A 27,262-nucleotide genomic window follows, 5' to 3' on the forward strand; every position below is an offset into this window, starting at 1 on the left:
AGTCTATTTCAGATTTGCTTAGTTGCAATAGTCTTCTGCTTAAGAAGAGTTGTTATTAGAGTATGAAAAAACTGGTGATAGATTGAAGCATATCAAATACTTAATTTAATTTGTTTTTCCCCATCTCAGGCTCTGGGTATGACGTCTTCCCAGGACAGAGCAATCATTAAAAAGAAACTAAAGGAAATGAAAACATCCATGGAGAAAGCTCGCAAAGCTCAAGAGAAAATGGAAAAGCAGAGGGAAAAGCTGAGGAAGAAGGAACAAGAGCAACTGCAGAGGAAATCAAAGAGAACAGACAAGTCTTCATCAGATGCAACAGAGGGCACTAATGAGCAGTGATAAGCAGAACTACTACTGTGTTAGCAATGGGGAGGCACTTCAAGGGAAGAGAAACTCTCATCCACTCTGGTGCCCCTTCAGCCTTCTTGTATTCATTACACAAGAGTATGTACACAGAAATGGGGCTATACATAGAATGAGTAGGGAAATTTGTATTGTGTAGTTTTATTTTCCCGCATATTCAGTTCACGCTCGTTATTGTTGCCATGCTAAACAACCCCAGACCCTCAGTTTGTTTTGTTGTTGTTGAAAGCTAGCAGATTTCATGTTTGTGTGACGGTGTTTCCTTCCAAACTACTCTTCTCTATTGAGCTCTGTGTGTTTGGTCACTTCAGTACCCAGCATGATGCTGAGGAGCATGGCCCACTGCTTCACATGTGTGAGTAGGACGGCCAGTCAGAACGACTGGCGAATGTTTATTCAGCTGAGTAAAAGGAGTTGTTCTCTCTCTGATAGAATTGACCTAACTTTCTAACTGGAATTTTGGCTTCTGTACAGTGTTTTAATACTCAGTTCTGTCTACTGGAATAAATTTCATCTTGTGTCAGTACCTTGAAGTGACACTGCTCTGGCAATGCAACTGTTCGGTGACTTCTTATCATACACTGGAGATAAAGACAGGAGAGTCAATATTGCCCCTGGGTAAAAGACAGGAGGTGAAACTCTTTCTGTTAACTGTACAATAGTTTAATCCAGGAAGGAGGCAAAGCCTTAAATAATCATGTGGGTTTACACAGAAATCTGAGGATAACATTTATCCTTTAGATATCTGAGCAAGGATGAATTTCTGTCTAGAGCACAGCATACAGATCTGTATAAATTTCATTGTGCTCCCAGTGTGTGTAGGCAACTTTCTTATAGCACACTCTGCTTTCTTTTTCATGTATTTTGAAGAGGAAACTGGATCTGTTTTGTTCTGTTTTTTCAAGGAAAGCACCACATCTTCAGATTCGCTCTCCAATAAGCATTGGGAGGATAAGCTTTGTGCTGTGCTGTTATGAAGCTGTCAGTTTATCGAGTCTATTAAAGACTTTTCAGTTTTTAAAGAAGTGCACTTTAAGAAGAGGAAGAAGAGGCAGTCTGGTTAAGATAAAATTCAGTACATTGCTATTAAGATCAATGCTGCCATGGAGGTGAAGGTTACTAAATCCAAAGCTGCCATATGTTAACTGTTTTGATTAGTGTGTTTAGCCCCACCAAAAACTGAATTTTTAGGCATAGGCTGTAGAATGCTTGGGTGGTTTAGCTGGTGGCTGTGTTACACGCTTCAGAGATTTCTATTTTCCTGGTGTATGAGGCCTTTGGTAAAGCCTGGTGCATAGTTTTGACTATGACAGAAGTGAACGGTATATCTTGCACTGTATGGTGTTGCTTCCTCTTAAGAAGAGTATTAAAATATTCATTATTTCTTCAAAGGAATAGAAAGACAGCAGGCAAATATCCACAATGAGAAGTTAAAAGTATTACCTTATATTGCTTTATGGTCAAAGCTAACTGTGTAGCAGCATTTATGGTTTAAGAGCATCACTTTCCTTTCATGCATTTTGGAAGTTGCAGTCTCCATCTAGTCAGTCCTGCTAACATGTACATTTTTTAAGCTATTGATACAAAATCAGAAACTTGAACTTAAAAATTTGCCAGCCTAAAAATTAATTCCAAATATTGAATTCTTTTAAAGGAAATGCTTGTTTTAGTTGGGCTTGGCTTTTCTTCTGCACTTTGACATTCAGATTTTTGTCTGTAAGGCTCTCGGGAGCTCAGAGATTTGAAACAGTTGGGGTGCAATGTTTATAGTTAAATATGGAATGATAGATTTTCAGTTTAATCTTAAAAATTTCTTTGACATTTGTAAAATGGTCTGTAAACTGATAGAGCCTAATTCATTTAAAACTAGTACACAACAGGTCTGCTTAGTTTTATTTTGCCTTCCACATCCAATTTCTGCAAGTTTCTGATGTATACTTTATTCAGATGTAAAAATGAAATTGTGGTAAAAGATACTTCCTCATATTTCTAATGACTTGTGATATTTTTCTTGAGCTAAAAAGAGACCAGTGGCAAAAAAATATACCTGTTAGTGAAAATTCCATATTGAAGAGAATCTTTGTGTACTCTTTGTAGGAAAAAAAATATAAAAATATAATGTAATAGGAGCTCTGTGAAGCTAGCATTCAGTTATTTTAGGAGATTATAAATTTATATACAAGTAAGAGAAGTTATCTGGAAGAAACTGGAAATTGAATATTTTAAATACAAAGTTGATAAATGCATTCAATGTTGATTTTCTTTTTAAGTTATGTTTACATTATAGTAATGTTTTAAGTGGTTGTATATAGTAATCTACAGAAGTGTCCCTGTTTGTGTTATTCATTTCCTTAGCAACCTGAGCAGAATGTTTGGCATTATACATTGAGTTTTCTTTCTTGCTGCTTAGAACAGTGCCTAGTTACTCTCTTTGTAAATCGGGTTCTTATTCTGCAGAATAACTAATTTGACTTAAGTCCTTCAAGTATTCAGGGTTTTTTTATTGCTTTGTAGAAATGTTCTTTTGTTATTCTCTGATTAAAAAAAGTAACTTAAAACAATAGCTTAGATTTAAAATGAAATCATAAAATGCATATCAATTAACACCTAAAACAGAGCAAACTAAGCAATGTCAAGACCTTTGCTCTTCCTTCTCTGATAAAAAAAAAATTATGTGGTTCCTTTTGTTAAGTATAGCAACTCAGTTTTGGGACATACAGAAATGTCACTGGATTACAGATGTAAAGAAAGACCAGTGCAATTTGAGACCTTTATTACTCTTCTATAAGATCTTTAAAGTTATGATGTTGCATATTTTCCCCTTATTTCTGGAATGACTTACATGAAACAGAAAATACAGATGTCTCTCATCATTCTCAACTTAAAACTTCCTGTAAAAAATGCTAAGTCAGACTGATGTGTGTTTTTGTGTAATAAGAAGACACAAACATCCCATGGTAAATGACTGGAAAGATTTTCGGCTCACCTGCAAATGTAACTGCAAGCTACTTCTGCATCTTTATTTTTGGGGTTAAAGCAGTTTTGCGTATGCTGACTGGTCTAGCTACCCTTAAACCTCAGTCCAGGCAGTTTGGTGTTTCTGCTCTTCTAGCTAGGCCTCTGTGCTAGCTGTGCACCTCTGTGATCCTCGCTGCTGTCAGTGCTGACTTTCCCCATTACAGTTGGTAGCCACTTCTGTAAATTGTGGTTCTGCTCATATTGTTGCGTTACTGCCATGTGTACGTGCATATATCTAGCTCAAGACAGGGTGAAGAGATGAGCTGCAGTGAAGAAAGGAGAGTTAATAAGAAATGGGACTTTGAAAGAATAGAAAATAAGAGGTGCAACATTGCTGGTTTCTTTAGTCCTAAAAAAGCTAGTATTTGCATTGAGATTCTGGAGTGAGTGGTGGCTCTTTGCTCTGTCCAAATCTGCCAAACATCCTGGCATTATTCACTTCCACTGAGCAGTTCCCTGTGGGTGGTTGCCTGCAGGCATGCAGCATGAGCATTAAAGCTTCTAATGAGGTTTCAGTCTGCATGGGCAGATCGGGACCGGGGAGTAGGAGCCCAACCTGCTCTGTGCAGTGCACGGTAGTGTTGCTCACTGGTGCTTGCATTTCACCCACCCGTCTGAGCAGGTCTGGTGGGAGTCATTGTAAGCAGAGCCTGTTCTAGATCATAGGTTAGAATCAAACAGTGGAGCAAAAGCCCATAATAACAATAAAGCTGAACAGAGCTAGATGATGTTTGTATGTCAGTGTACACGAATGTTTTTGCTGTTTTTGTTTGTTAGTTGTTTTTTTTTTTGAAAAGGCAGCTGTTGTGCTATGATTCTCATCTGCTTCAGGTATGCAAAAAGAATCGAGTTTTTACAAGACTTACTGCCCAGCCTTCCTTGGCAGCTTGCCAGTCCTTGACTCTCCCTGATAGTCAGAGGTGCTTGACCCTGAGCAACATGGGATCCTATACGTCAGCTCATCAAAGCAACTGCCACCTCTTGAAGCTGCTCCACCTTCACCTCCTGGCCCACATGCTGTTGAGTAGGAGGTGGGCAATGTTGTGTACTGATATTTGAGGATGAATTGGTTTCCACTTAAAGTGAGTGAAAGAAATCCCACTGTTGTCTGTAGTGCAGAATCCAGCCCTACTGTAAGAAGGAGAAGGCTAATCATTAACTGTGTGTACGACCAACAAGTACCATTCTGGGTACCCTCACCACACTCAAAATCAGAAGGAAAAACTTGCACATATTCAGCTGTAGTTCTTTCTTTAAAAATCCATAATGCAGTCTGTACTGTTTGTTATAGCTGGAGTTAAAGGAAGGTTTGCAAGAATAAAGTCATGTCTTAATTTTCTTAGTAGTGTATTTACAGAGCGAGAATATTGTCCTGTCAAAGAGAAAGCGAAACATGTTGTTGTTCTTCTTAGGTGAGGCTTCTTGCCCTGCAATATCATCAAACTAAGCGATAGAGGGGCTGGACCCTTTTAGGAGCACTTCCCTCATTCCATGCTCTCCCTCACTTTAAAACCTCAGGAAAACTGTGCTGTGGTCCAAAACACTGAAAGAAATAGATGTTTGAAAAAAGTAGGCACATGTTTGATTAACTTATAAATTTTAGGCAGTTGAAACGGGCAAAGTGCACAAAGCAGTTAGATGTTTTTGGTTTAGTTTTGTTAAATTAATGATTGAGAATAACGAAATCAGTCTTTCTAGAAAGGAAAACGTTTAAGTGATGGGGTTTGTGGCTTGCTTCTTCTTTAAATAAATACGTATGGGTTTGTGTGTGTACATACCTATGTACATACACAGCTTTTCATAAGATTTACACTGAGATTAGTAGCAGTGCGTATGTAGGTAACTGTGAGTTACAGGGCTGTAGGCACATAATCTACACATCAAAGGGTCCAGATACCATCAGGGAACTCAAAAGAGCTAAGCTAGCAATTGATCTCGCCAGTGTGCTCCCCCTTAGCTGTGCTGATAGCTTAACTCACCGTTTCCTTGTAATGATGTTCTATGTATTTTAGATCACAAGATTTTAAATTTTTGTTAAAACCATATACAGAATTGTCCTCTGTATGTCTTTCTGCATGTTGTCCTCTTTTTTTTTTTTTTTTTGCAGGATTGATTTATGAGAATGTTAGTATTTTAGGAAAATTTTCTTTATATATTTTGTAAACCTAACTTTGATTTCTGTTGGAGTTTTTATGAGCAGCTTATTATTGAGCAGGCTTGTAAGTGATGTTGGAAGTGACCTACCCAGTGATCGCATTTGACTGAAGGTCATTTGCAGGTTGCACAGGCGTTTTGGTTAACCTCCTGCAGGTATTTTATTCTATTTTTTCCACCTATAAAACTGTTGCAATTTTTTTTTTCAGAGCTGTGACACCACAGGTAGGATATTGAGCCCTCTAATCCCTCTTCAAAAAATGTGTTTTCTGTCACTAACTGGTAGTGGGACTCATACTTTTGCTGTAGGCATTAGGTAATGCTCACAAGGTGTGTCCTAGTGAAAGGTTTGGTTTTAATAGTGGGTGCTGCCCCTTTCTTTAGAAGTTTGGACTCTTGGGAACTAATCGTTTCATTTATGAAACCTGATTTTCTGTGTTGGGAAGGGTTTTTTTCCAGACTGGGGCAATGAGATGAGGAGGGCCAGCAGCCCAGGAGATCAGTCCGAGCTGAATAACCAAGAAGCCTTGGTCTGGTAACATCGGTGTCCATGACACCAGTGGAGGCAGGCTCAGGCCCCAGCAAAGGAGAGTCCAAAGGAAACAGGGATCACAGGGCACCTACTGTAAGGAATAAACAGACCACTCTAAAATGGGGAATGCACAGTGACCCTCTTCTAACTATATATACTTTCCCTTATGCATTTGCCGTCTTAACTACTGCATATGTATTTTCTAGTCATGTTGCAATGGTAACTCACTGGTAACTGAGAAATGTTACAGTTACACATATTGCTAGAAGACCAGGCAGCTAAAAGACTAAACTGCACTGTGCTCACTGTAAAAATTGGCTTCTTACCTTGTTTCTTTTTATATGATAGGAAGAGGTCGTTGTGCTTCTTTTTTTTTTTTAAAGAGGTCAAATGTATATGAAATGCATGTTATCCTGAAGTTTTTGTTTGTACATCTTGGTGTCTAATCATCTGCATGGAAGACACAGTAGTGCCATGTCTGAGCTTGTTCTCTTGTGCTTGGTTAATATGAACTTCTCTAGACTGTTGAGTTTTCCCAGAAAACAACATTCTTTAATATCTAGTTATTTGGAGGCATTAAAATAAAAAAAAAATGATGGCCCTTTGTTTTATTACAGTTTAAATACAAACAACAAAAGCCTTGTGGTTTGAAGTTAATTTGTTAGTGTAAATAAATTTCCTGCCAATGAGTATTATTGTTGTTAGACAACGAATGCAATAAAATGAGAAATTCTGAATCTTTATTAGAATTTGTATTGAGTCCTCACTCTTCTACTCCTTCGTTGGTCATTCTAGAAGTAATAATACATTGTAAGCACGACTGGACAGCCACTTCTGATTTTGGGGGGGGAGCCTTGCCCTACTTTTTCCTTCCTTCTACTTAGTGCTGAAGATTATTTTAATTGTAGCTGTTAGGCAAACTGGTGTGATACACAGAGCTCAGCTTTGATCCCTTTTACAACCTATTATTATGTAAAAAGACATAATAATTAAAAAAATAGAGCAAGGAAAGGGAATGGCCATTTTCTTAATGTGGGGATGAAATGTTCATAACTACTGCATGCTACAGGTTGATGTAAAAATAGGCTACCTTCACGTTGCTGTTAGTTAATGTTTGTTTGTGTTTTAAAGAGAACTGCATTAGTTTTGATATGTAGAACGTTTTATCATTTTATACTCAGGTAGAGATTACTGGTAATTGCAATGGCCATTGCATAGATTCAAAATACAGCGGTGCTTCTGATGAAGACATTTAATAACATCTTTATTATATATTTTTTTAATTCTATTTTAGCAAAGCATTAAATTAGGGAGCAACAAAAGGCCCAGGCTCTCCAATTTGTCTAATCATTTCAGTGGATTTACATCTGGCAGAATCTAGGCCAAATATTCTTTACTGAACCTGGATGGGAAGCATCCATAACCCAGACTCTGTTTCCTCAACAGCTGCATCATAAATGCTATCTTCTACTAATATTGCCACCTTCTACTAATACTGCACCTGTGAGAAGATAAAAGAATCCTCAATCCACACATAAGATGAAGCTTAATTAAATACAGCAATGCATTAAGACAGTTAAGTCTAAAATAAAGACTGGCACCATCTGTGCTAGCTAGACCCTTCCTTGTTGCTTGTGACAGTTGTCTCAGATAGATACCTGCAGTTCGATTTCTGGCATGCCAAAACTGCTGGGGCACGGCGACAGTGGCTCTTGGAAGAGAAAGCTGGTGAGTTATGAGGGCTGCCAGGCCAGATTCACTGCATCCAGGTTAACCTTGTAATTGGGAGGCCAGGCTTGAGGTCCGTCTTCCTCCACTGCTGTTCCTGCACTGAGGCTGCCGGTGTGATCTTCATCTAATGATTAAACAGTGAGGGGCAGGAGCTGTGCCCCAGCATTGCCTTTGCTACAAAATGCGTGCTTTTGCAGTCTTTCCTGCCCAGCGCTGCTTTAACGCACAGTGGCCCAGCTTCAATTCCTTCATCGCGCCTGAAAGGCTGGGACGCTGTGGGAAGGTGGCAATGGGCTTCAACCCTCCCTCCATCACATTAAAAGGAATTTAGTCCTACCTACTTGTCTTCGTCCTCTCAAAAGCTTTAGGAAAAGGTAAGGCCTGCCAGTGCATGCACTTCCGTATACCAGCAGCCCACAAGCAATTTTTTCATTAATGTTTTTAAATTAAAAAAAAAGGGGGGGGCGGGGGGGAGAGAAAGACAAGCCAGTAACAAGTGAACACATTCAAGCCAGTCACAAATGAACACATTCTTTATTTTCTGAATGGCCAGAAACAATTTAAAAAGTGGGAGAAGTTTGACAAAAACCCAACAACTTGTAGATTTACTCATCAGAAGGTTACTGGAAAATGTAAAATTAAATTTTCCATCCGTTACTTTTAACAATGCTGAGGCAAACACTGATTATTACACTTACACAACCACAAAGGAAACCGGTCAGTGTTTTAGCTGTCTCGCTACCATGCCTTTAAGATGTTAACTCTTTAGAATATGGCACTTCATTTCAGAACAAATAGTGTCACAAGCCTAAAATAATTATTAAAAAATGCTACCACACAAGCTTTTTAGCTAATCACAAATAAATTAATATCCCAGCCTCCCTATATTTTGAGAACTTCCCTCAGAACAATGTTAGAATATTTGCTACGTAAGCTCTGAAAACGGGGTGTTCCTCAGTACTGAAAATGGCTCACAGCTTCCTCTAGGAAAGCAGGCTGCTTCCCAGGGAAGGTGAAGAAAATGCCCTGTAGGGAGAGAAGTTGCTAGGGAAGAAGAAACAAAGTCAGAGTTACTGTAAATTACATTCTTGAGTCCATGGTACAGTGGACTGATACCAAAGCCAAGTCTGGCAAAGGGAGGAGACAAAAGCCAGCCTTATGCGGGGCCAGCTCTGTACTACTGCAGGGAAGGGTTCGCTCAGCTGGCTACATGCTGTTGGTTAGCAAAAAGCTCGTGTCTGTGCGCCAAATGCACGAGTCCCTGGTCACCCAAGCCTCCCAAGGCAGACAGCAAGCCTTGGGACGTGCTGGGCAAACAGCTGGGTCCCCAAATTCAGCTACAGCCATTTCTGGAGAGGAGCAAAGACCACAGGTTCTGCAGAGACCAACTCATGCCCAAGAGACGAGGCAGTTTGCTTAGCTAGCTTCACTGCTAAAGCTCAGGTTTCCCCTGCTAGCCATCACTAGACCCTTGCAGCATGTGCTGTTTGCATACCAAACACCACGAATCCAGGCAACTGCTCTTGCTGCAGGGCTGGGAAGCCCCGGCGTGAGGCAGGGCACAGCAGCAAGCCACCACGCTGGCCTGGCGGCAGCAGCCCTGTGCTCACGCCCCACACAACGTCTTGCACTCAGCAGCATGCCTTAGACAAGAGCCTCTCTGCTGGCTAAGCCTGCAGCAGACGTCCTCGGGGCGCACCAGGCAATGCAGTACCACCCAGGGCAGCTCTGCGGAGGACAGGGAACAGCACTCCCATAAGCCCAATCCTGAGCGCAGCCTCTGCGCTCTGTAGCGTTGCCCTGCTTGCCTCCAAGAAGGAACAGCAACTCCATGGGTTATGTTTATAGCAGGGGGTGAAAGGTATTAGGTTGACTGTCTTGGCAAGGAAAAGCACAGGAGCCAGGAGCTGTCAGCACCCAGCCGTACTGCTCACGGCCACGGCCTACCCAACTCTCATCCCACAGCAGCGCTTCCTCTCAGCCAGGACTGCAAAACCCGAAGACAGGCAAAGGCTAGCTCATACACTGGGTCCCACCTTGGTGTTGGGGGTGCTACAGACCAGATTATTTGCACTATCATCTCAGAAGAGGTCCCATGTTTTGGGCCTACTGACCTCCCCGCACAGCGCTCGCCAGCTCGGCGGCAGCGGCGGCGGCTGGTGGGGAAGCAGGCTGCAGCAGGCAACAGCAAAGCCAGACTAGCAAGGAGCACCCAGGGACTAGCTCTTTCAGCGCCTGAGTCTGCACTTGCATGCCCAGCCTGCCTTTTCTTCTCCACGCAGCGGTGCAAGAATAGCAGCGAGGAAATACCCTCCCGAATCAGCTGAGGGCTGCACTAGCTCTGCAACACAGCGGGTTTCACAGCCTGCCTCCCCAGAAGGAGAAACTACCGGCACGTGGGGCACTCTGGCTGGTAAAACTGGTCAGAGGCTGAGCCGAGCCGGCAAGGAGCGACGGCACCAGCACTCGCAGGAAGCGCAGCAACACCCCCGGCGCCAGAGCAGGCACGGGTCATACAGCACCGTTTGCTGCAAGTCAACATCTTGCACGAAACCGGAACAGGGGTCTGCGGCGGGAGGACAGAAAGAGCCGCAGGGACTGCCCTGCAGTGAGGACACCCATCCTCATGAAGGAGGCACTCGCTCCACAGGCACAAAATTAAGTGTAGTTAAAGCAGAGGTTCCTGCAAGACCAGCGTCATGCTGTGAAGCACAACCCTGACTTCCAACTTGGAAGGACACTTAAGTCAGTTTATTGGCAGTGATACTAACTGACGCCATTGTAAAAATAACATTTGATGGAAACCTGGATAGGTCTTTTAACGCTATACAATACAGTGTTACCAGTAACTCCCTAGGCATAAAGGTGACGTGAATTAGACGCTTTCTGCACAGAAACACAGCTGCAATCAGCTCCATACAGAGTTGAAATTAGACACTGAAGGCGCATGAACCACACGCGCAGGTAGTCACTGCAGCAAAGCACCCACAGACGTTCCCCTTGCTGCAACAGAGCACAATAATTGCTAATACGCTTTTCACTGAAGATATTCGGGAGGTGCTTCCCACCCCTCAAGATAAAAAGGCTTTTTTAAACTCCCTTTGGAAGACTTATTCAGAAATCATTCCCAAAATGATTCTTCCTCTTCAGAAAGGTTTATGAAACTAAACTAACATCTTTAATCTTTTAAAACACTTAAATGTAAGCTATTTTAATGGCTTTAAAAGGGGAGAGAAAAGAAATGGGACTGAAATAACATTAATTCTCCTTCCACTGTGTCCTGCAGCGTTAAGGGAAGCTGGCAGGAAGGTTTAGAAAAAGAACCCCTGGCACAATCCTTGGGAAAGCCCAAGCATCAGAGACAGGAAAGGGCATCAGACGTGCAGTTAGCAATTCTCATGTAGAAAACCAATTTTCTCCAAGAAAAAAAAAAAAGCAGAGATCCAGTCACAGTGGATAATTCCAAGTCTGACAGTTTCAGCTATTTGTAATCGCAATTTGAACTTCAAGTTTACCCTTTGTTTCTGACAGTGGGTCATCCACCTTAAAGAAAGAAGCTCTAATGTCTCACCTTAAATTCTATTATTTCCTTTACTATTGCATAAAACTCTCATTTCCCTTTTGGAGAGGAAGGCTAAAATACATTTCCATGGCTCTGGTTAACGTTTATTGGAAGAGTCTTGTAATTAGCAAATTTAGCAGAAACTAAGTGAGTTCGCATGGAATTAAACCCTTTCCGCTGCAACAAATCTCACCTGAACCAGGCTATAGCTTGCAGTACAGCGCTCTGTGAAACACTGTGCCAATCAACAGCTTTCCCTCGTAGACCGCCGCCACTGAGCTCCCTTGCAGCACTGAGCCGTTGTCGGCGTACACGCGCGTCACCGTAGGCTTCTCCGAGAGGATGTTCTGGATACGAAGCACCTGCGGGGGGAAGGGAGAATATGCCCACTGAGACTGCTGCGCACAAACATTTCCCACAGATGGAACAGCAGTACGTTAATTTAAACACATTATTTAGATTGATAAGCTGCTGATAAGTGCCACAGTTTCACCAAGGGATTCCCGTGATAGGGCCACCTATTCAGTGAAGCATGGTCCATGAAGACTGACTTTTTTTTTTTTTTTTAAAGTATTTATGCAACAGAGAATCCACCCGACTAAGTAAAGCAGTCAACCCCAGCGTTAGGGATGTGCACATTTTTTCCAAGCTAAAAGTTGCCTAATATCTACTTGTTTTCATACCTTTTCCAGAGAGAGTAAACAACTGCCTGATTTTAGAAATCTACTGTTTTTAAACATGGTAACTTTGACAAGTGTCTCATGGAAAGTTTAATACACCACTAAAATCAAATGAATGCTAATCAGTCCCCTGCCCGCGCAACAGCGAGCGCTATAATGCAAGTTCCTCCTTGATTTCAAAAGGAAAAAAAGAATTAGTGTCACCTACGGCAGAGCTAGACCTGCACAACTAAATCTTCAGGGTGAGAACATCTCTGATCTTGCTTTGCACTCAGTCAATATTTTTGTTTTGCAAAGAGATGCTGGCTCAGTAATTAACACAGTTCATCAAAATCTGATTGTGCAGCCACAGCTGCACAGATCGCAGCGTAAGGAATCCACAATGACTGAACTGCTAAATGGAAATTATGCTTTTGTCTCCTAAGCAACTGAATAGGTGTTTGTTAGCTGGGTAGGTACTGTTCACGTTTTCCATATGAGACCAGAAGCCGTAAGCTGGGTGACAGGGAGGTCTTTGCTTTCACAAAGGCTGGTCAGGCATCAGTTAGGTTATGCCAGGATAAGTTGAACAATGCAATTTTCTGGGACAGACAGATCCAAGAGACCAGTAAAGTCTCCCAGAACACACCTCAGAGGCAGGGAGATTTTCAGGACTGTAGTAGATCAGCTTCATCCCATTGGGATGACATCCCGTCCAGATGTCTCCAGTGTGAGGATCAATAGATAAGTTATCGAGAAGAGTATCCAACTGCAGCGTCTACCCAACACAGAAGAAAAACAAAACAAACAGAGAAGTTAGAGCTATCGGAAGTCCTGGAAGCTAATACAACACTATTGTATTTTCAGTCATTATCAATAGACTTATCCAAAACCCTTCTTTAACTGAAGAAATGTTTCTCATTATTCCCCCCACCAGGGCTGTTTTTATTTTTCACCGTACACTTTCTGCTCTCCTCCACGCCATGTGAAACCCACTTGCTGCTCCAAGCTCTGCCCTGTGGCTGCTTTCACACCTATGTTCACGTTCGTTACTTCTGTGCTTTGCAGCTTCACCCGCACTGAGAGAACGAGACTCCCACTCGGGATCCCAGGCTGGCTGCTGGTGTGACGGCCAAAGACCCGAAGCTCTGTCAGGGGAGCGCAACATCTCCGCAAGTCCGCAGCAGGAGCCATTGCAAAGCACAACGTCATGCGTGAGCAGGGGGGGATCTGAAGCGTACGTGGGGACTAACCCGCTAATTCGCACATGACTCTTCTGAAACAGCAGCACCTTACCTTCACATGGGTTAAATTCCAGTTAGCATGTTTTTCCATAACATGGACATTATGATCAAATATATCTGCAACATATATGTACCTTCAAAAGAAAGCACCTCTTAGTAAGGTATATAGGTAAGCAGATACCACAAACCGTCAGTTTCCCATGTGTAAGCCCAGCTCTTTCTACGAGGAATTCCAGCCAACAACTCCTACACGGCAAGAGAAATTTAAAGCAGGCCTAGGGGCGCTGAACTGAAGCCAACCTGCTGAGGCACTAATGTAGTTTCCTGCCATGTCGTTCTTCCCTTACAACACGTGTGAAACTGGCCCTGGATCATTAGGCACACAAATATACTTTCTTCTTCTTTTTTTTTTTTTGTTTTTAAAGATCACCTGTCTAAACCCCATAACTAGTTAATGCACTCGTACAGACTTTAAGACTGTAGAGCATTCCCCACTTTCAGAAGAAATGCTTACCACTGCTCCTTGCAAGCAATATATACAAACTTCTTTATCAGCCAGTTAAAATGCAACAACCTTTGATATTACTGCACATAAAACACTACATAAAGCAGAAAACATTGCCTATAGTTAGAGAGAGAAACATTTTACTTTTGCTCTACAAACACTTCGTATTGCTTATATTTTCAGGTAGCACCTTGCCTTACGTGAGCTTTTACACGAGCCTTTAGACGCTTTAACCATAGAGGAATTGCAAGTACAAATTAGGATTTCAGGATTCTTTCATGTGATCCAACAAAGCCAGAGGCCAGGAGAAACTTACTTTCCATTGGGTGACATATTAATTCCATTGGCTGAATAAAACCCAGCTGCTACTTCTTTAACTTCTTGTGGACTGTAGTAAACAACATTTGACCAAGTTAAACCCAAGAACATCTCCAAGAATATCAAGATGAAGTCAAAGAAGTAGTGGTCATTGGTTGCATAGAAGCTGTCTGGTCCCACAGCTACTATATCATTCACACTAAAAAAAGAAAAGAGAGAGAGAGAGAGAGAGAGTGGGAAATAAGAAAAGAATTAAATTAGAGTTACGAAAAAGTTTTGCAGGATTGCCCAGAATCCAGTCAGGATACAGTTACCCAATAGTTATAAAGGTGCTGCAATTACAGATGGCATTTCAGATACACACTGTGTTATTTAGACCACTGTTACTTCCATTTTGTTTTACACAGGGCAGAACTATAAAGTGCTGAGACTTGAACAAGACCATGGGGCTTTAATCAGTGATTTGGCTACCTGTTTACAAGCCCACAGAGTTCTTCTGCTCTCTCTATTACACTCAGCTGGAAAACAGAGAACTGCTAGGAGTTGTGACAACTTACTTTTTCAAGCTCCCTTCATATTGCAATCATTTTGCAGCACCATAGACCAAGAAAATGTTGTAGGTAGCAAAAAAAGAAAAAGCTAATAATATACGTTTTCTACAGTGCAGCAAATTGAGGATAACAGAACATCTGAAGATTCCTATATGCAGTGAACTGGGTTACACGAGAGGAGGAGAAAAGGATGCCAAACTACAATAATTCACTGGCATCAATCCGCAGAGTTTAAGACTGATTTAGTGATATTTCACAACTACTAAAATTGCTCATTGGAAAAACACAGCACTTGATTACACAAATAAGAATTAATTAATGAGAGAAACAGAAAAGCCATGTGAAAGAGAAAAGCTCTCTTATTAATATTACCCTAAAGATAAAATTATCTTACTTTGGATTTTACCACAAGAATCCTATTCTTAGATGGGGGAAGGCTGTATTTGAATCCAATACCTTGACAGAAGGTCATGTCGAACGGTTTTCAGGTGTACAAGAGAATTGTCATCTTCTGAAAATTTAAACACTTCTACTGTGCTCTTCTGATGCGGATGATTCACAACAAAGAGGTACACAGAGTCATCTTAAAAGAAAGAAAAGGAAACAGCTGAATTTCACTAGGTCTCTGCAACAGCTTGAACGTCTAAGCATCCACAGCTCTGAAGCAGCCTCGTTACAGAGCACCTTTTGGCTCATGGCTTTTCAGAGGCAGAAGGACGAAGTACCACAAATCTGCCGCTCCATACAGCAGGACGTCAATGCAATCAGAATCCAGATCCCCAGCCCTCGTTTGGCCTTTCTCCCTCCTGACAACTGCCATGTAAAATAAATTTTTACTATTTCAGAAAAGAGAGGAAGAAAATAAGGCTCCAACTTTGCACGCAAGTTGACGGGAGCTGCAGTCAGACTCACTGTAGTGCCTAGTTGCATGCGATAGCCACCGCTGGCTGGGAAGGAGGCCTTCTGGTGGCCTTGCTAAAACCTCAGCAAAAGGACAGAGGGAAGAGAGAGGAAGGAGATGGTAATAGCCTTCCATGGGAGAACATTAGTTGCTCATCTCTTGGCCACAAAGTACCCTTTAGCCACAGCAGTCCCCGTTCTGGTCACTACTTGACTGTCATGCACGTCTCTTGAAAATCCTTGAGCTCAAGGGTGAGACAGAGGTAAGTGGCTAAAATAAACTTGAGGTGGTTTCAACACTTGAAACATTTCCTGTGTTTTCTTTCCTTTCAATTTATGGAACACCTTTCTGCCCGAAAACCTTTTTCTCTCCCTCCAAGTGCAGGCTATTGGGAGTGCATCGCAAGGTAGCGAAGGCCTTTCTGCTTGCGCTCTCTAGGTTGAGATTTGCTACCATTTCCAATCAAAGGTCTCTTTACCTTCATCTACATAAGTGCTCATCCCATGAGGGCTAAACGATGCCAGATCAAACCCACGGCTGATTCGCAGTTCAACTGCTCTTGGATTTTCTTCATTCAAATCCATCAAAAATATTTCACCTGGCTTGTCTGGTACAAAGCTGTGCATTCCTGGATATTTCAAACCCTGTGAAATCACAACGTAGTAAGATCAGCCTGGGAGAAAGGTAAGAGGAGCATAACAAGGTTGAAAAAGGTGAAGCCTTGCTGAGGCTTGCAAGCACGCACCAGGATCTCTCCGGCGTCAGCCTGCTGTGCCCCAAAGCAGGCAGAGAAGGGACACGCTCTGTTCTCCCCAGCAACCCCCCAATTCACAGTGCAGTGGGTGCCAGCCACACCAAGGCCGTGAGGAGCTGTGCTCCTGGGCACGTGGCATCACCTACCAGCCGTGTCAGGCTCCCGATCAAGTTGCCCTCCCCATCACCCTGCGCCAACCTCCTTCCTGGGGAGACAGGGAAGGATGGGGAGACGAGGCAGGCGGCTGCATATGGGCCAAGTCCCACTACCAAAATCCCTCCTTTCTTCCCCAAAGCAGCTTAACAAGCCTTCACTGTTCAGCCTCTGCCAACGTAGGCTACAAGCTCATCTTGGAGAGACTCTGCTGAGCACCAGCACCAGGAAAGGGACTGATACGTGCAGGAAGACACCAAAAACCCACCCTGCTTTCGATGCCACAGCAATGACCAGCTTCCCCCCAGCCCTTCGCCCTGCACGAGGCTCCCCGCGATCCTGCGGCTCCGGGCTGCATGGCTCATCCCAGCTGACTTCGGCCCTGCAAAACCACGCTGAGGGAACACCTTTACCCTCCCCTCGTATTTTCCGTGACTGTTTGAAATCACCCTTTGAACAATCACACTGGGGGGAAAAACTGGAAGCCCAACACAATTAAATGCATCCAACAGAGACACGGTAAAGTCATGGTGAACAGCGGCAGTGTGACAGCTTACGATTTCCGTCACGAATTTTGCCATGTTACTGTTCTCTTGATGTCCCTAGAGCACATGAATGAAAACAGCAGCTTTTGTTTTAGAAAGCAATTCTTAGCCCTCTTGAGGGCAAAGAAAAGCTTGAAAACATAAGTCCTAAAGGCCAAAACAAACAAACCAACGAACCCACAGGAACAGCAAAATCAACACACAAAATCTGATTTTTTTAAGATAAGAAATTTACACTCATTTTTAACAAGGGAGATGTTTGTCATTTCAGCATGTCAAGTAAGCAGCATGAGAGAAATTCAAGGTTACACAGGGAGATAAGCAAGTGCAGTAGGATACACGTGATGGAGCCGCCACCACCACTACCACCATTTCTAAGTTGAAAAAGGCACTTGCTCAAAGAGGGGGAAATGCTGGTTAAGCTGACTCAGGCAAGCCTGCGCCATCGCTCAGGAGCCACGCTTGCAGGAAAAGAGTCCGTCTGGCAATTTCCATCTGTTGCTTCTGTAGGCAACAAATCAGGCGAGCCCTGCACAGGGAGGCGCGCAGACACTTACGGAGCTGATGAAGGCCAGCCCGTTAGGGAGAATGTCGATGTCTTCTGAACCCCTTTCTGCAAGGACAGAGAAAAACAGTTTTTTCAGATGATGTTAAGCATTCCCTGCTGAATAACCTTCTGCTTACTGCAACTCCAGCTCTCACAAATGCTCCTGGCTGGTATGACGGCACAACGGGTAAGGTGCAGTACAGAAAGCAGTAGCAGCTGCAGAAATTATTAAAAGCAATAGCAAAAGCCCCCTCCCCCCCACCTTTGGCCTCTCATGCTCCATATTATGAAATAGCACTTAAATTCACCTCTTGCCTCTCCTCCCGCCCCGGCCACAGACACAGGCTGCCCCCTGAGCTCGGGAAGTTTCTCTTCCAGCGCTGCACTCCCCTGGGCTCATGGGCCAAGTCCACACGGGATGAATCACTCATTTTTGACAATTATGATGTTCTGCAGCAACCAACTAGCACCTACTTTAGATTAAGTGCTTTTCATGGCAGGACTATAATGATCACTTGGTCTGTACACTCCGGTAACGCAGCCCGGGAGAATTTCACACGCTAATTCTTGGGGCTGAGCTGGGACATTTCATTAAGATGGATAGCCAAATATTTAGTTAAAGCTCTCAAGTAACAGTGAAACTACTGTATCTTTAACAGCTAAGAGGTTTAATAGTTAGACCATATTTTTAACCATGGGCAATCATTTCCAATTTTGCCAGTTCCTGTAATATATTTCCCTGCTGGAAAAAACAGCCCTTTAGTAAGAACACTAAGCAATTTTAGACTGTGATCAAGTACTCTCCACAGTTTTTAGTCCAATGCTCAAGTATGTTTGCCAGCCTGCATTTTCATAGCTTCTCCCAGAAGCCTCCCCGCTTTTCTCCAACATGCAGCCAGAATTCCAGATAAGCCGGTTTCCAGAAAATGACTGTACTAAAACCCACCCGAGAGCTTCTACTTCAGCAGGAAATTGTTCTGCAGGTTTTATTTAACAAGGCAACCCAACTCAGAGCTTTTCCACCCAGCCTTCCCCTCCCCTCTGCGCCACGGGTTGCCCGCGTGACCCTCCACATCTCGCTCCAGCCCTGTTTTCCCTTTCTCCCTCCACGCCAGGAGCCGCAGCCGTGGGTCCGTCCCAGGGAAGACCCCAGGGCCCTGCAATTCCCCACATCGCGCATGGCCAGCAGAGACGTGCTGACGTGGCGATCCCAAAGAGCTGCCTGCGGAGGAGGAAGACGCCGGGAGCTGGCTACGCAGACATGGTTTTGGACCTCCGTCTCTGGGGAAAGCAAAGCCGTCGAAGCCAGGACAACGGAGAAGCGCTTCTGCCCGCACAGCCTCCTCCCGAGGGAAAGCACCTGCAAAACCCTCGGGTTTCTTGTTTGCTTTTCTGTAACTCCTAATTGTCCCAGCACGAGTCTGGCCAGGTTATAATTTATCCAGGGGCCACCAAACAGCATTAAAATACATCAGTGTCTTAGGGGGAGAGGAACCAGATCCTAAAACTCATCCATCCAATCACATGCGGTAATCACCAGACTACAGCGGGACGTCTCCCTCTAGAAAGGCCCTGGGAAGACGCGGTGGTGCAACCCCCCCAGGAGGAGCGCTATTTCTGGGTACGGTTTCTGAATTTTGACTGGGCTCAGGCAGGAGGCCTAAAACATTTAGAAGTGCCCTGAAACACTTAGACCCTCATATTTTTCAGCTAAAATTTTGAATTCAGATGTTTCAGCTCTATTCATACCCTGGTCCCAAAAAAAAGTTCCTTTCTTTTTTTTTGGCCCCAGCTCACTGTCCCACCAAGCCTACCTACATTTATAAAATGGGGTTAGTGGCAATTCCCCACCTCCCAGGACTGCTGCACAGATAACAACATAAATACGTTTGGAGAGGCTCAATTACCACGGTGACATGAGCCGGACAGACAGCTTTGCCGGTACAGCGCACCAGTGAGTGAACAAATCGAGTGCGATATAATCATTTATCTCTGCTGAAAGAGGCTGCCAAGCAGAGAGAGGAGAAAGCTAATTGGAAGGGGGCAGTTAAAAAGCACAGGTTTATGACAGCAGTTCTGATGGAGGTAAGAGAGCACCGCACTGAACGACCGAGCGCTACTTAACAAGAAATTGCACAGCCAAGCAAATTTTGGCCACTTCTCAGCTAGATTCGACTATGTGTGGAAGAGAGCAAAAGCAATCCAAAGGCCAATGCAACGCTTATTCAGCTTGCTCTTGCTGGGCCACCACCGCCAAGACAGCAGAGGAGAAGGATTATAGACACAGAGCTGCAGGGAATGTCCCAGCCTCCTCCTAAGAGGACCCACTCTGGGCCGCCTCTGCGCTGCCGCTGTCCCAGGGCTGCGCAAGACCAAAGAGCTAGCAACTTATTTACTAGGTATCCGAAAGTTACCTGCATTTTACTATTTAATTGTACCACCTAGCCCAGTTTGTCTATCTGGGCTATCTGAATAGGCAGTTCTAAAAAAAAAAATAAAAATTAAAGATAACAAGAAAAAAAATCACTGTTTACCCTAGAAACTTTATATTTGATTCTTCTTTATTTTAACATAGTACGAATTATTCTGCAGAAGCACCTAACAAAAAGAAAAAAGGATTTCATGCCCCAAAGCAAGCAAATTTCATCAAAGCAAGCAAATTTCATGTTTATATCCCATGTACTGTTCTAAGATGCAAGTATTTACAGAAATTTCTATAGCAGCTTCTTGAACTTAGGGAATTACTTCAAGACATGTAGTTCATTTATTAGAAACCACTAACATGATTAGGGCACCCTAAAATTCAGAAGATACTGTTTATTCAACAGATACAGAATTTTCTACATATTTTGGATGAGGTTTAGGACAAACTGCAACTTTTTATCAGTTTGTTCAATGTTTGCAGCTGTGCTTATATTGCACAATGTTTGAAAAGCAAAACAGATCAAAGTCTTAAAAAAGAGAGAGATAGAGAGAGAGAGAGAGAGAGAGAAAGAGAGAGAGAGAAAGGAGGAAATCGTGCATAAAAATAAGGGTCCACTAGAGAATTTTTCTATTTACTCTGGGTTTGGTTTCATTACTACTGATGCATTGCTTTTAACATAATTACAATAGACTACACCAGATGCTCCACCTTTTTCCATGTACAGAATGGGTAGTTTAAAATTATTTTGTACAGAGCTGATCCAGCTCATTACCCATGGTCCTACTTAAGAGACCAGCAGGATTACTTTAATGGTTAAAGTAAAGATAGTGCTTATTCAGTTTTATCATAGCATTTTAAAGCAAAAAGGCCCAGGAGGACCAAGATACACATGTAGAAAGATACCTTACACAGCTACAGCCACTCACATGAGCAACCTCACAGATCTGAGCACAGCAAAATCTCTGGTTTGAACTGCATTACTCATGCAATACCTATGTGCTAGGGCTCCCTGGGCTACCGTAGTACTCTAACCTGCCCCCGGTCATATTAAGCGAATTTTGGAAGACATCTGGGGCAAGATGAAAACTTTTTAAATTGCTTCTGTCCTTTGTTATCTCTGTTTCTGCCACATCAGACCGATGGAGTTAGCTTCTTCATTTTGCTTTTTCCTAAAGGCCAGCAGATGACTGCCTGAACCCAAGACAAGGCGCACAGCTCCACGCGAAAGGACGGACACTGCTACAACAGCAAAGTGAGAAGCAGGAAGGAAACTTTGTAAATTGATCAGCTGCAGCCCCTGAGTAAAGCAGCGCTCTCAGAATTCACCTAATCTTCAGGCAATGGTCAGGCACCAAAAATGAGATATTGCTCATCATTTTGCTGGGAAATTAAACAGAACTCTATTTGCATTTCCCAGCTTTCCTTTTTTCCTCAACAGAACAAGTATTTTGCGAAATCTTGTAAAGAGTGAAATAGTGATGCGCTTAAAAGAATCACTCAAAAATGATTCTTACATGAATCATCATCAAACAAGCATTATCCTGAGTCTTGCATGAGTAAATCATAGCTCAGTCTAGAAGACTTGGCGAGTTCCTTCAAATGTGATTTCTAGAGACTTATTCTGCACATAACCCCAGGCAAAGGAATACTGCATACATTCATTCATTGCTGTAATTTCACTTGACAAAGATTTTTGATTCCTGAAACAAGGAAGAGGGAAGATTTATGAAATCTACACTGTGACTCAGCAAGGCTGCTAAATCTCAAAGACAAGGCTGTTAAATCTCATCCAAAACTTTTTTTTTTTTAACACATGCAAAATCCCAGCAAATTTCAACAGAGTACAAACATTTCTGAAACACTAAAGGGGAAAGTACCCTAGGCGTTAAGCCTGTATTAAGCTTAAAAATCAAAATTTGAGGGAAGGGGAGACACATCGCATGTTTAAAGCTATCAGTATCATACTCTGGCTTTACTAAAGGGAGAAAAAAATAAAGATAGGAAAAAATTTCCTGGTCTAAAATGCATGACCTGAAGTACAAAGTCAACATTTCAATCACTTTGTTAAACCTCTCCACAAACTAGACTGCAATCACAAATACGACCCCTTGGTCTTTGCAACCGAAAGGTTAAATTGTGCAACCGTGCCGAGCTCCTGTGTACAGAGTGGTACAAGTCCTCTCCTAAATCTCCATGAAATGGGGCATTAGGGGAAGCAGTCCTGGCTGGCCTTGAACAAGCCGGCCGCTATCAGCCTCTCCTTAGCCATCCACCTGTGCTGTTCCCCAATAGTGTCCGCCCCCGCACAGATCCTCTCGCAGAGGCGGCACTGATAGCACCTGCCTCAAGAGCGGGCGCACCCTCATCTAAAAGCCAAATAATTTCCTAAGTGGCTTAGCAAAGGAGAAACATTTGCAAAGCACTGATTTGCAAGAAAAGGCACAGCAACGTTAAATGCCAAAGGCAAAAGCCATCATGCCGAAACAGCTAGCTTTTCAGTATAATCTTTTGCCTGTCGCTTCTCTCGACCTAAGAATCCAAGTAATACAATATTTCTGAAAGCTAATTTAGCGTTTTATTTTCAGGATCAGGCTCAGAAGCTGGCTTTAACAACCGGTTTTAAATTAAGACTGGACAAAAGCAGTGGACTCGGTCCTTTTGAGCACCTACCAATGCCTTTAATGAGCTGGCAGTTCGGGAGCTCTACTGGGTCTACTTCCCGTGAAGCATTGAGTCTCTTCCTGCAAGCAAAAAGAGCAGAGTTAACCGCACACAGGCAGTTTTAAAACAACTTACACTCCCAGCATATCTTTATTTTAGCTTTATTGCTTGCCATATCCCAGCAACATATCCTCTGTAAAATATCACACAGCAAAACCCAGTACTGACAACAGCAGTTTCTCCAAATCTCTGCAATGGTTACACAATTTCAGAGATTGATTCTCCTATTCTGAATAGCTATTCATGAACTTGACTTTGTTCATGAGCTTCAGGAACAAGTTTTCATGAACTGATGTCACTCTGTACAGCTAAAACACACAACAAAATGATGTGATCGGTCACACTTGTTCTTCAGGTCTCAGCTGCCTAAATATAGTAGCATTCTGCAGTTAGGACCACTTTTTGCGATGAGGAAAGGGCAACCTTTTACTCCATCCCACTGGCTATTTTTGCTGACTAGGTCACTGGCAATTGCACTTTCTTCATACGTATTCTACATTCAGATTTAGCAAGAGTATTGTTGCAAGGCAGGACTACTCACTTCTTAATGACAAGCAGTACCCGGTATGAGGACTTTCAGCAATTACCCCATTCCTTTATCTTCTCTCCAGCTTCCCACACACAGCATCATCGATGCTTCAGCTGTGCTTGTGACACCCCTGAATACCTGTAGTGTTAGATCTAGGCAGGTACTACTGGACTCGAAGTAGGTATAACGCATATACAGCCAAGTATCTGTTAGCAGACACAAATGGCTATCCACATATTAATTCCTATTTCTCCCTCTCCTCCGTTATGAGATGTGTATGATACTGTATGAAAGGCACCTCAGTACCAGGACCATGGTGTTTGACCGTGGGATCCGCAGTACTGTAAGCAAATACTTGTACTTCCACATAAAAATGTCAAGCAAGTGTACCAGATTTTTTTTCCAAAAGAAAGCTTTAGAAGTAATGTATTCTACTGTTTTGCACCCCTGTCATGCACGCGTTTTGAGGATGTACTTTCTCCAAGCATAGGCAATTCTGTATTTAAAGATCTTGTACCAAAATCTAGCCATGTTTATGCTATAGTTTTAGGCATTAACTTAACAGCAAAATCAGTCTGTGGCACGAGAAATATGTGATATGGCTGAGCACTGTATAGCATTTAAGTCCTGCACTTTTTTAATGACCTTATTTATAAATTCTAAATTGATTCAATACTGTATCTTTGACATATAGGAGCTATCAGATTTAACATAAGGCAAGGAAAAAAAAAAAAGGGCAAAAAAGGCAGGGGAGAGCAAGAGAAAGGAGTCAACTTTAACTCTCCCAGGCACTCTTGTCTACCCCAAGGGTCCTGCGAGCAGGTTACTGCCGGCCAGGGCTGGCACACAGCAGGGAAGGGTCTCCCGCGCTCGCCCCCGTCGCGTGCAGCCTCACCACCTCCCACAGCCTTTCCCTGTTTCCTCCCCCGGCGCAGCCTAATCCACGAGGCCCCGGAGGTTCCCGCGCGACCGCCAGCCGCTCAACAGCGCGCGCGCCGCGCCGGCTCGGGGGTCATGCCCTACGCTAACGCCGCCGCTGCCTCGGGACTCGCCCCTCTCCTGTTTGCACCCGATTTTACGGAGCGATCCGCAGCTGCCGCCGCCGCCGCGCTAGGACAGCAGCGGCTCAGCCAGCTGCCAGCGAGCGATGATAACATCCCGGCGGCATTCCCAGGGAAACACTTCATGAACTGGAATGAGAGTAATTCGAAAGGACACCGGTCACAAGCCTACAGCATATAGAGAGGCTTTTTCAAAATGTGTCAGTTTATCCAGCTCAGGCAGCCTCAGCTACTAAGCCAGATGGCCTAGATAGCTAACTGGCCTTTCTGAAAGTACATCAGAGCTGCAGACCGCAGGGGATGCAACTTCCAAAAAGGCGGAACTCCGCTACTCGGTGCGACCCCAGCGGAGGGGACCTTTTCCCACCCCATCTGTTATTCTAATTACGTCCTCTACCGCCCATCCTCCTTCCTCAGACCCAGACAACAGGCGCTGCTTTTCTTTGAGCAGCAACCTCTTACGTATTCAAAGCCCATTCCCTCTCTCTCTGTTTCCTCTTCTCCAGACTAACCAGTCCCAGATCTTTCCTTTTCTCCCTGACAGGACTGCAAAACACAACTTCCTATTTTTCTTTTTGCTCCCAATTCTCTTCTAATGGTCCGACTCTTTCCTGCAGCACACTGCTGTTTTGCACACAGTATCCAAGCAGACAGTCTTATCAACACAGAGTGTTATGAAATGATAACCCTGTGTCATATACAGGGCCATATACAGTCATATACCCTGGGTCACATATGTGTGATACCCTGTGTCATATACATATACCCTGTGTCATGTCATATACGCATATTGTCTGAGGAAAACGGTAATACAGTATTACTCACTTTCAAGTTTTACAAATTAGCCAGGGCCTTCAGAAAAGAACTAGCCACTTATAAAAGTCAATGGCACAATTCAGTGTAACTTCAATCAGTAGCTCTCAAGAACTTTACTTACCAGGGATTTCAAAAATTCAACTACATGAAGAAGATGTGGAATTTAATACCTTGAATGATTAACATATCTGAGAATATAAACTAGACAGTTATATCCAATCCCGTTTTTCAGAGAAACCTAGTAATTGAGAACTGTTACTATCGTCAAACCTGAGCATGTAAATAAGATATCTCCTTTTCTATAAAGGAGTCAAAATTTACAGGAACAGGTAACATCTCTTTTGGACCACTAACACCCCTGGCGGACGAGGAGCCATCTGTGGAGGACTGCAATCCCCCAGGCACACCATGGCACGAAGAAGCTGCAGGACTCCCCTCTCCTCCCAGCCCTCTGGGAAGAAGTCCAGGAATATATCGGCATGTTTTCAGCTGCACAAGCCGTGAGCTTGAGTCTGTTTTGTAGCGATCAGCAAAACAGCAGATGTATAAACAAACTTAATTCAAAAGAATGAGGTTTCTAAGGTCCTGAAGACTTGTAATAACTCCTCTGGTCTTACTATCTCCTAAGCAGCTCCGGGATTCTTGTGTCCTAGCTTTTAGAGGCAGCGTACCAAACCCAAAAGGAACAGCAGAAAGGGAACCCCGCCTGCTGGGTTCCTGCGGGGGCTGCTAACAGACCGGCCTCGCAGGAATTAAAAACATCGCCCCACACTTTCTCCTCCCAAGGCTGCAAAAAGTGAATTCAGAGTACATTGTTATCTGAAGTTGTATGTTTACAAACTCTGCCAGAGTCTTGCAGCCGGCTGCTATGGTACAGCTTGCTGAAAACGCAGGGAAAAACAGGAAAAAAACACAGAGAGCTACTGACACCGAGTAACTCGCTTCTAACAGGAGAGTCTACTTTACCGGATTCCCAATACTGCATTTGTGCATTTGGTTTGGGGGGAGGGACAGGACCGCCCCCCTCACAGTGCTTTGAAACGCTCCCCCCAACTAAAGCCTGGGAACGTGTCCCAGCTCCACCTTCCCAGCTTGTGAAACTTGGCGGCAGGAGGGTCTCGTCACCACCGCAGCGACCGCTCAAGCCGACACCGGTGCTGCCGTTAGTTGGGTCCAGTGCAAATACACCTATATGGGGTACGTTGTACCCCAGCGAGTACAGACCTCCTTCTGCAGTTAGCTACAATTACTACAAATCCAAAAATCCGTTAGCTGGATGCTGTTACTTGGACACTTCTCCGGCCTAAAACAACCAGTTGTGCATTTACTTGTTTCCAAGACAGAAAGCGCTGTAACGCCAGTGGTCGCGTTCACATCTCGCGGCCCAGCAGCTGGGTGTTTCGGCTCAGGGTGGGAGAGCTGACGACTTGCTCCCAGCAGCGCGTGCCCTGCCAGGGGAAACCTCACGTACCGGGGGCCGTCATGAGCCAGAGGTCGGCCTCAGCAGGAAACAAGGCAAGAGTTTTTAGCAACGCGATTCCCACTCGCTGTTTGGCCAACGGGCGGGACAAGAGGTGAAGCCGCAGACACGGGTTTCGGCAATGCAAGCGTGCGCCCCCATCAGCAGCAGCCTCGGCGACCAGGCGGGAACCAGCCCCCGACCCCACGTACCAACCTGCCTTGGGCCGCCCAGGCCCCACCGCCCCGGGGGCGATGTCACATCCCCCTTTACATCAGGTTGAGGCCTGGCTGAGGACGAGGAGCGCGCCCAGGGTTATCGGGGGAGCGCGGTGCCCGGGACCCCGCCGGCCGCTCCCTCGGGCAGGACGCTCCGCGGCGGCAGCGCCGCTCCCCGGCCCCGGCCCCGGCCGCCCCCTCGGCTGCGCCGCGCCGCCCGCGCCGACGGCGGCTCACCGCAAAGCCAGCAGCCGCTCCCCCGCCAGCGCCACCGCGATCCCGACCACAGCCACCGCCAGCAGCTTCCCCATGGCCGCTCCGCGCTCCGCCGCGCCGCGCCGCCCAGCTCCGCTCCCGGCGGCGCCTGCAGCCCGCCCCGGCCCGCCCCGGCGGCCGGCCCCGCTCCGCGCCCAGGGGCGGGCGCGGCCCCGCGGACGCGCCCCGGCAGGCGCTGCCCGGCCGGCGGGAGGCGGGAGGCGGGAGGCTCGTCCCA

General features: G+C 44.5%; 2 protein-coding genes across 10 annotated transcripts in view; one reads left to right on the plus strand and one right to left on the minus strand.

Annotated features, from left to right (window-relative positions):
* PPP1R9A (protein phosphatase 1 regulatory subunit 9A) overlaps positions 1–6,813 on the plus strand; it is a 160,682-nt gene extending 153,869 nt beyond the window's left edge. For all 9 annotated transcript variants that reach the window (XM_068934881.1, XM_068934891.1, XM_068934880.1 and 6 more), the window contains one exon: positions 130–6,813. In XM_068934881.1, coding sequence (XP_068790982.1) covers positions 130–342 — 213 coding nt within the window. In that variant the 3' untranslated portion in view covers positions 343–6,813. The remainder of the gene's footprint in view (positions 1–129) is intronic.
* A 1,503-nt stretch (positions 6,814–8,316) lies between these two features.
* On the minus strand, positions 8,317–27,162 carry LOC104143695 (serum paraoxonase/arylesterase 2). The gene is made up of 9 exons (XM_068934894.1): positions 27,007–27,162; positions 22,636–22,706; positions 17,551–17,606; positions 16,020–16,185; positions 15,097–15,223; positions 14,088–14,288; positions 13,319–13,400; positions 12,672–12,800; positions 8,317–11,725 (listed from the first exon to the last, which is right to left on the minus strand). The coding sequence occupies exons 1-9, from the start codon at positions 27,078–27,080 to the stop codon at positions 11,567–11,569; spliced, it is 1,065 nt and encodes a 354-aa protein (XP_068790995.1). The 5' UTR covers positions 27,081–27,162; the 3' UTR covers positions 8,317–11,566.
* Positions 27,163–27,262: the final 100 nt, after the last annotated feature.

This window comes from Struthio camelus, chromosome 2, assembly GCF_040807025.1.
Source record: "Struthio camelus isolate bStrCam1 chromosome 2, bStrCam1.hap1, whole genome shotgun sequence".
Classification (NCBI taxonomy): domain Eukaryota; kingdom Metazoa; phylum Chordata; class Aves; order Struthioniformes; family Struthionidae; genus Struthio; species Struthio camelus.

Excerpts from the sequence above, each read along its gene's own strand:
- LOC104143695 (XM_068934894.1), bottom strand. The coding sequence starts at position 27,080 with ATGGGGAAGCTGCTGGCGGTGGCTGTGGTCGGGATCGCGGTGGCGCTG. Across the intron at positions 15,224-16,019 it reads GAGCACTTATGTAGATGAAG|ATGACTCTGTGTACCTCTTT; the intron begins GTAAAGAGACCT and ends CTTTCTTTTAAG. Across the intron at positions 12,801-13,318 it reads GGAATTTAACCCATGTGAAG|ACGCTGCAGTTGGATACTCT; the intron begins GTAAGGTGCTGC and ends TGTGTTGGGTAG.